The following is an 8,745-nucleotide window of genomic DNA, read 5'->3' as shown; positions in this document are numbered from 1 at the left end:
TTATTATTCGTTGTTTTGTTGTTAAATTTTTTGAGTTGCTTCACTTATTTTATTTATTTTAGCAAATTTTCATTTTTAAAAAATCAATTTAAAGCGATTTGGTTCAGCGAATTATGATTAATCATATTGAATAAAACAAATCATTAATCACATCGCTTTTTAGTTAAAAATCGTATTTAATTACAATTGTTTGAGGCTCAATAATTTTTCATCTGATAAAATTTGGCTAGGCGATTTGTTGGATTTTTTTGCTTTTCTTTTTTACATTCCTTGGATCCCACCCAAGATCGACCACCACAACTCCGGATAGTGTAGATTAGAATAACCATATTCTTGTAATTTATATGGCTGATTTTTTCTTGCGAGCTGATTAAATTCAAACTTATTACTCGAACCGAAGCATACCTTTCTTCTCAGTTTCACATGATTTTTCAAATATAAGGGAACCAACTAAATATTTAGTAACTATTACTCATCCACTATGATCGTGGATGAGTACCAATCGATAAAAGTCTTGTCAAGTGGGAATTTGATGGTCTGATATAGGTCAATTTTCAACTTTTATGCATTTTAATTGCATGTTATATATCTAAGTAAATATGTCCTACCGATCCAACATATATGTATTGTTACAAAGAAGGTCCATGGGTATAATATTATGAAATAAAAATTCTAATAACTAATACAGGAACACAGATAGTCCCACTGAGTATTAAATTTGGCACATGCACCCAATATTTTTTTAATTCTATGTATTTCTAAATTTTTCAATTTATAAATATTTGAATGAGACCTGAAGTATAACAGTAAAATAGTTTCAGGGACTTTGCAAACAAATGAAAAATTATATAAGACTATTTTGGGAAATATTTTGTGGGGAAGATTATTAAGGGAAATAATTTTAGAAACACGACTACTTAGGGCATAGACTCATACTTCATGCGGGATTATGTAAGTTTTGAAATAATAATGATATATGTAAGGACTCTTAGTCATTAATAAATCTATATATAAGTAAAATTTACTTGAATATCAATAAATGTTACTTAATAAATGCTCTTGAATTAATGTAACTGAGAATAGAGGAAAAAATAAATTTTAATTTTTGAAATTAAAAGACTACTTAAAGATATGTCACATATGCAAAACTGATTATTTTTTAAATGATATCGATAAATGTAACAATTATACCTATTTTTTGGAACAAAAAAAGAATATTTTACTTTCGAAAATAATTAGTTAACCAAATGTATAAATTACCAGAATTAATTATATAAATTTACTAGCAGACTAAAATAAGAAATTTATCATGTGAAAATAAGAATTGTGGTTGCAATCGTTCAAAAAATGTGTAAGAAATTTATATACATCTAAAAGTGATATATTTAATATATATTCGTATCATAATCACAATATTCAGCATTTGTTGAGTAGTATACTTACCTATACATAAAATAATTATCATGACTCTAATTCTAAGAATGAGGGTCACAAAAAAAAAGTAAAAATAGTTTATGAAAGCAAGGATTTAACAACACATATTATATAAAGATTATTTGTGAAATCAAATTTGTATACTTGCACTTCATTTTTAGTGAATCTAAATAATGTTAACTACTAAATAAATATGCAATGCAATTAATAGGAGAATAATAGCAAACTTTCACTAAACTATTTAAATAATTAGTCCAATATATTAGGTTTGTAATTCAGAATGTTCAGTTATGATTGCAAATTGTTATTATACTTCAATTTATTTTTAAAAACTATGAATGATTATGTTGAAATAAAGCCGTGCAAGGCACAGGTCATAACACAAGTAATTCACTAAATTTCTTACTGATTCCGGTCACTAAGTGATAATTATAACAAAATTATTAAAAGGATAATTGAGTGAGTGGTGGCCGATAAGGTTTTCCGAGAGTGTTAATGACTTCGTGACATGCTTTGGGAAGCAATTAATTTATGGAGTGAAAAAGTAATTAATTGAATAATGTATAAGGGATTTGAAGAGTCGACCAATCATGAACTGAGGAAAAAAACTTACATGGAGAATTTTTGTCACACAAATGGGAGGCTCTACTTAGCGGAGCTGGTTTTACTAATCTAAACCTAAATCTAAATATAGATTATAGTTGTTAACAATAGTTAAAATTTTACAGAGTTAACGAGATTATTATGATGAAAAGGACTACTATTAACAAAACTCTTTTTATTATTATGATGACTTGTCATGGCACGTCAGCAATAAAGTTGAAAAATACGTTCCATATCAGCTATAATAAAATAGAAAAACTGATTATACATTAGATCTGAAGTTTGAGAGACACTTTACAATGTTCGAATTAAATTAATAGAAAATCTTTGAGTTTTCAAATACCACAATGTAAACCCAAAAAAGAAATTGTGATTTTACATAGAAAATCTATATATATAAAGCTGTATCCCATAATAAATAGAATTAGAAAGGTAATTTTACATTTATTATAAGGTCATAAAGATAAATGTTTAAATAAGGATAAACCGCCAAAAAAGCAAGACCTTTGAGCTCTTTTCCGATTCTAGCACGACATTTGAATAATGCACAGAAGGCATAACCTTCAATTTTAATTGCGAATCTAGTACGTCGCAAAACGTAACAGTAATGGCTAACATGGACTTAGCGGTGCCACATGGCACAATATGATTGGACGAGTATATGCTACACTATTTTATTTAATAAAAATAATTTTAAAAATAAAAAAGAAAAAAAACGAAGGAAAGGAAGAAGGGGTCGATGGTGGCTTCTATTGGGGCCCCATCGTCGAAATCGAATGAACCCTAGAATTGGATTTTTTTTTTCAATTCTCGTGATAGGGGCCCTGATTATAGCCACCATCCCCAATCGGGTCGTCGGCCACTGCTGCTGTGGTCAATGACCCTGATTGTAGGGTGGTGGCAGTAATTGGGGCCCCAATGTCTAATCAAAGGAGCCTTGAATCATTTGGGGCTCCATTGATTCCGACGGTGAGGGCCCCGATTGCGTCCACTACCACCCCAATCAGGATCGTTAGTCACAGCAAATATGGTCGGCAACCCTGATTGGAGGGTGGTGGCTGCCAGCGTGGTAACAACGTCGGCTCCCTCCCTCTTTCCTCTATTCTTTCTTTTGTATTATTTTTTATTATATAAAATCATGTGGGGTCCACTCGTCCAATAATATTATATCACGTGGCATTGTTAAGTCCATGTTAATCATTTACATTTGACGGCGGTGCTAAATTCGCAACTAAACTCAAATGTCGTTACTTTCTGTACTATTATTCAAAGGTCGTGCTAGAATTAAAAAAAAGTATAAAAGTTGTATTTTTTTGTTGATTTACCCTTTAAATAATAATTTTATTATAGAAGCACTTTTTTATTTAATAATTTTATTTATTAAGAAAAAATACAAAAATATCATATCTATAAAAGACTTTGCAACATAATCACTAATTAAAAGAAAAATTTATTGATATGCAATAAGCATGTTTAAATATCGAACACTTATGTAAAAGTGAAAGATAAACCTATATAATTTTTTTTTAAAAAAAGAATTTACAAGAAGAATATATGACAATAGATGATATGCATTTTATTTTTTACAAAATACATGAAAGTCATCTATTATAATTTTTTAAAATTTAATAGGTAAGAAAATGTAATATTTATTTTAAGTAATATTATTTTCTTCATTTATATTTGGTATTATAATTCATTTTTCATTATCCTTAGTTTGTTATTGTATATATTGATATTTGAATATTCTCAATTTATCAATATATATAACTTAACTAACATTTCAACTGTGATCGTGATATCATCATTTAAAAAAAAAATCCATCTAAAAGGGAACTCTAACTAACAACACGATCGCACGGAAAAAAACTGGTAACAATAAAAGGAAAAAAAAAAAACTCGCCACACATTCGAGAGAATTAGGAAAGATTATAATTATGAATTTATTTGTTACTTATATCGTACATGTGACGGTAGATAGATAGATATCCCAGGCACGCCTGGAATCTTCCTTCACTATAAATGGGCCCTCCCCCCTACTCCCCTTTGTCCGCCACCACTAATTTTACTGTCAAAGGGAGCGGCGAAACCTCGTCATCGCGTGGAACGCCGCGTCCGTTCTCCTCCTTGCCCTTCTTCCCCTCCCATTACCTTCCTTTCTTCTCTGCGACGCAATCGGGCCCTCTAGGGTTTCGTTTCCTTAAATTCTCTCTAGGGTTTTCTGTTCGCTCCTCCGGCCGCTGATATCTTTGATTTTTTAAGAAACGGAGTTGTGTTTAAGAAAGACACGATGAAGCGATCGATGAAATCGAAACGGGTCTCGTGGGCTCCGGGGGTTAATCTTTGTCAGGTATTTACCTAAAGAAAATGAAAACTTTCGATCTCGTAAACATACTCTGCGCAATCGATTTCGAGCATAAGTTGAATCTGATCATATTATATACACTGACTAATTGGATTTATATTAGTTTGGCTGATGTTGGTGAGCGGTACTCCGTACAGATTGATTGAAAGATTTCAGTATAAAACTAATGAATGTGAGATTTCTGTCGGTTCGATTCCTGTTTGAGTCGATCTGAAGGAATTTACGCCGGACCCATTGATTCCTTTTCCCGTTTTGATTCAACGGGGAACTTTGGTTTTAAGAAAAGATTGTTCTTTTAGTGAATTTTTCAGTTGAATCAGTGGAAGATGGTTTATTTGTTTTGTGCAAGGATGTAATCAATGAGGCGAATCGAATTCCCTGTTGGGTATCTTTTAGATTATTGAAAGTTGTCATATTTATGGGCGATGGAGGAGGAACAAGAACAAGTTAAATCCAACAAGGTTAAGCTTTTCAGGTCATTATATACCGAAAATTGGAACTTGCAATTCGTGTGGCTGTTTTCTGGTATTGTTTGTTAGTATAAGAATTGTGCTGAATGAAGGAAATCTTGCCTTTAGCTATGATCAAGTTTGCATAAAAGAGTGGTGAAATCTTGCCTTAAGCCACCCAATAAAACAAAACAAGGAGTCCTTTCTAATATACACTCGAGGTTAAGATTTCTAAACTTGTGTCGGATTTGGGGCTCATTCCATATGTACGAGCAAGGCCGACTGGTAAATCATGTGTTACCCTCGAAGGGCACTAGACAAAAATGCAGCGTTATGAGGTTGATGAAGTATCTGACTGCCATGTGATGTTGCAGAGTTCTTGTTCTGGAGAAGGATAAAGGGAAATAGGTGAAACTCTTAGATTGAAAGCTCTGGGCGAAGGGGATAGGTTTATTACTGTAGTTTCTTTTCTGGTATATTTGTGGATAGAGCTAGTTGTGGAGTTCATCTAGAATATATGCATATATATTTTTCCCCTTTTGGATAATGTGATATAAGGAACATTAATTGACTTAAGTCACAAAGTTTGTCGTTGTGTATGACTTGTCAAGTGTGGTATATGCAGATTGCCTTTATTGTCGCATGTGTTGTTGTACTAGACTTCTCTTGCTTAAGATTATAGCGATCTATGACAATACAGCATGCCGCCACGATGTGCTTTAAATTTTTAAGGCATCAGTTCAGTATAATAATTTACCATAATTCTGTTTTAGTTTAAGCCATCTAGAACTGATTGGCATGAGAGATTCGAGATACATAAAAGGCATCAGTTTGGTGTAGCTAGAGACTTAAAGCCGCAAAAATGTCTTATCTTATTTAGTTATGTCGTATTTCTATTTAGTTGATAGTGAAGCAGATTTCTGGAACACTTGTGGAGCTGTGCCAAACTATCGTAGCTGTTATCCCCTTTTTTTGGTTGATTTTATCCCCATCCATGCATGGAGCCTGCTTTTCGTATTCTGTTTTCGAACTTTTTATCCTGATTTCCTGAGCCTATAATGTTTAATCAATGATGACAGCAGTTGTTGACTAGTTCTTTCGTCTTTGAACAGGTTGCTCTCTTCAAGAAAGACGATCCTGCTTCCAGTGTTGGACTCAAGCATGTTCAGATCCACACATCATGCAATTCATATGCAGATGGTCTCCAACCCAATTGTCTGCCCCCTGGGTTTGGATGTTCCACATTACAGGTTTCCCATGTCCCTGCCGTCAAGTGGAGTTCTCCTCCCAAAGTAAGTAATAGATTTCTAATTTCACTCTCTGTTTTGTGTTTGTTTCCTTTTGGGGTTATATACTCATGTCTCGGCCTTAGTCTTTTATTGATTGATCAAATTATTGTCATTGCTGTAGTTTGCTGTAAACCCCAACTGGCGTGTTGCAGCCAGTGAAGAAAGTCAAGAGGTGGGAGCCCAACTTCTCAGAGAATCGAAAGAGCTAGAATCAGTTTATCCTCGTTCATCCTCAATCCCATCTAGGTTGGGTTATTTTCTTTGTTCTCTTAAGTCTATGAATCAAACTTCAGTTCTTCTTCTCATTTCTGTATTTAACTTTTTTGCCATAATCTTCCTTGTAGTCCGTCTGTTTCTTTGGAAGCTCAAGCAGAACGATTCAATGATAACCTAACTCCGGTAATACCGATAATTCCCATTGAGGAAGTCGAGACTGTTGATCCGCAACTGCACCTCAAGCTGCCACCTTGTGCCCCTGAAGCCCGTCAAATTTCAGAGCCCGAAACTCGTAAACGAGTCCCCCCACCAACTGAGAAGACATCTCCCCCGAAGCTGACGGTGGTGGCTACCGCAGGCACTGATGCTGCTGCTGCTGCTGCTTCTGCAGCGTTAACTGTTCTCCTCAAGAGCACTGAGCGGGGAAGCATGATCGACACGAATTTGCTCATCAAGATCCTCAGCGACCCGAAGATGGTTGAGAAGCTAATGAAAAATTCTGCGGGGAGCTTCTCTTTGCCCAAGTTAAATCCGACAGTTTCCTTGCCAGTTCCGGACATCAAAGCGCCAAAGCTGGACATGCCTCAAGCTCCCTCAGGGCGAAAGCTGGACATTCCATCTTATGGTTCGGATCTGATCAAAACCGCTCATGCTCCAGGTCTGGTTTCGGTTCCTATTCCTGTTACTGCTCACGCTAATGGTCAGGTTCCATTTTCAAGATCAGCAGTCCCCTTCACCAAGACCAACCCGATGAATCTAACCCCTGTGGTTGCTCCAATTCCTGCCCCGGTGTCCTCTGCTGAAGCTGCGAAACCACAGCCTGTGAAAGGAATCGACTACTATAAAAACCTTATAAGGCAACATGGAGTAGAAACACAACAGGACATGGTTCAAATCAATGGAATTCAGAATCCCCTGGACAACTCGATTTCAGATCATCAGAAACTAAAACCCATGGAAATGACCCCTAAACGCCAGCATCAGCAGAAGCATTGCATGTTCTATAACAGCCCACAGGGGTGCCGGAGGGGCTCTAATTGCCCATTCCAGCACGGGCCTATCCTGCCCCAGTGGCGGACTGGTACTTTGATGGACGAACCGAGTGCAAAGAGGATGAGGTTGGGCGATGAAATCATGGGTAGGTAATAGTGGTCGAGGTTACTGGACGGTGAAAGTGGAGCTGAGTCAGACTCCATTAAAGATTTACACTATGGTTTGATAACTCGATTGCAACCTCTAAACCAGTTGACTCAGTCGAATATAAAACGGTAAAGCCGCGATCCGATCAGAGCAAAAGGTTGATAGTTTGAGAGGGTACAGAGCTTTTAGCAATGAGCGCAATGGTTATTGAGATTGAATTGGAAGAGGGAAAAGCTCCACTAATTAGGGTCAAAAGATATGGACAATGCGGAAATTATTTGATTCTTTTTTTTTTATTATCCACCTAATGTTAACCTTTTTTATTTTCGAAACTTGCAGGATTTTAGTAATATATTGAAATTGTAAATTCACTTATAAAAAAGAGGAAAAAAGATAATGAAATTGGAAATTGAGACAACATATTTGAATAGATTACGAAATTGATGGGCGGTATCTTGGTTAAGGCCTTTCGGTAATTGTTCACCGGAAAAAGAAAATCTTTCCGTCATTGATATCTCTATTCATCACGAACTTAAAATAAATATTATGGCATTTTTATTCATAATGAATGTAAAGATTATGGTATTTTAAAGGATTGTAACATGACAATATAGTTTATTGAGATGGTAAACGCGTTTTGAACTAAATTGGTCGGGATTCGTTGAATTTCTAAATATTAGAGAACACAAAAAAAAAGGCAAAAAAAAAAAAAAACAAGAAGAAGCTTGAAGTATAAAAAAGAAAGAAAGAATAGAAGAACGAACTATGGCAAATTTAATACTAGGTGCGTTTCGCAGCCAAAGACGAATGCATCGAGCTTCTAGCCAAACTAATCTCGACATGAGCATTTAGGGGAATTAATATCCGACGCCTCCGGATATTAATTCCCAACTATCTTTTACCTAACAAGGCTGATCTTTTACCGTTACAAGGCTTTAGGTTACGCCCGCTGAGTAGGTTGGTATTATAAATGTGCATTTTATTTTTCTTTTCAATTAAAAAGGAGATTATAAATCTATAGAAAAAAGATTGAAAAAAATAAATAAATAAAGAAACAGGAGATGAAAATCTCTCAATTTAACTTCAAGCCTTGCCTTCAATGTCTCCTCGCTTTTTCTTTTTAAGCTGTAAAGGTGCGGTTGTAAGAAACACATTGAAACAAAGTATATTAAACGAAAAAAGAAGAAGAAGAAGAAGACAGTTTTGATCCTCAATATTTGTTGCTTTTGCTATTTTTGTTTTAAACCTT

At 34.9% G+C, this 8,745-nt stretch overlaps 1 protein-coding gene across 1 annotated transcript; it reads left to right on the top strand.

Annotated features, from left to right (window-relative positions):
- The first annotated feature begins 4,069 nt into the window (after positions 1 to 4,069).
- LOC116211607 (zinc finger CCCH domain-containing protein 30-like) lies at positions 4,070 to 7,834 on the top strand. The gene is made up of 4 exons (XM_031546061.1): positions 4,070 to 4,387; positions 5,964 to 6,143; positions 6,262 to 6,386; positions 6,485 to 7,834. Exons 1-4 carry the CDS (start codon positions 4,328 to 4,330, stop codon positions 7,500 to 7,502), a joined length of 1,383 nt encoding a protein of 460 aa, XP_031401921.1. The 5' UTR covers positions 4,070 to 4,327; the 3' UTR covers positions 7,503 to 7,834.
- The last annotated feature ends 911 nt before the right edge of the window (positions 7,835 to 8,745 follow it).

This window comes from Punica granatum, chromosome 6 (genome assembly GCF_007655135.1).
Source record: "Punica granatum isolate Tunisia-2019 chromosome 6, ASM765513v2, whole genome shotgun sequence".
NCBI classification, from domain to species: Eukaryota; Viridiplantae; Streptophyta; class Magnoliopsida; order Myrtales; family Lythraceae; genus Punica; species Punica granatum.
This window is presented reverse-complemented; position numbering and strand designations above follow the sequence as displayed.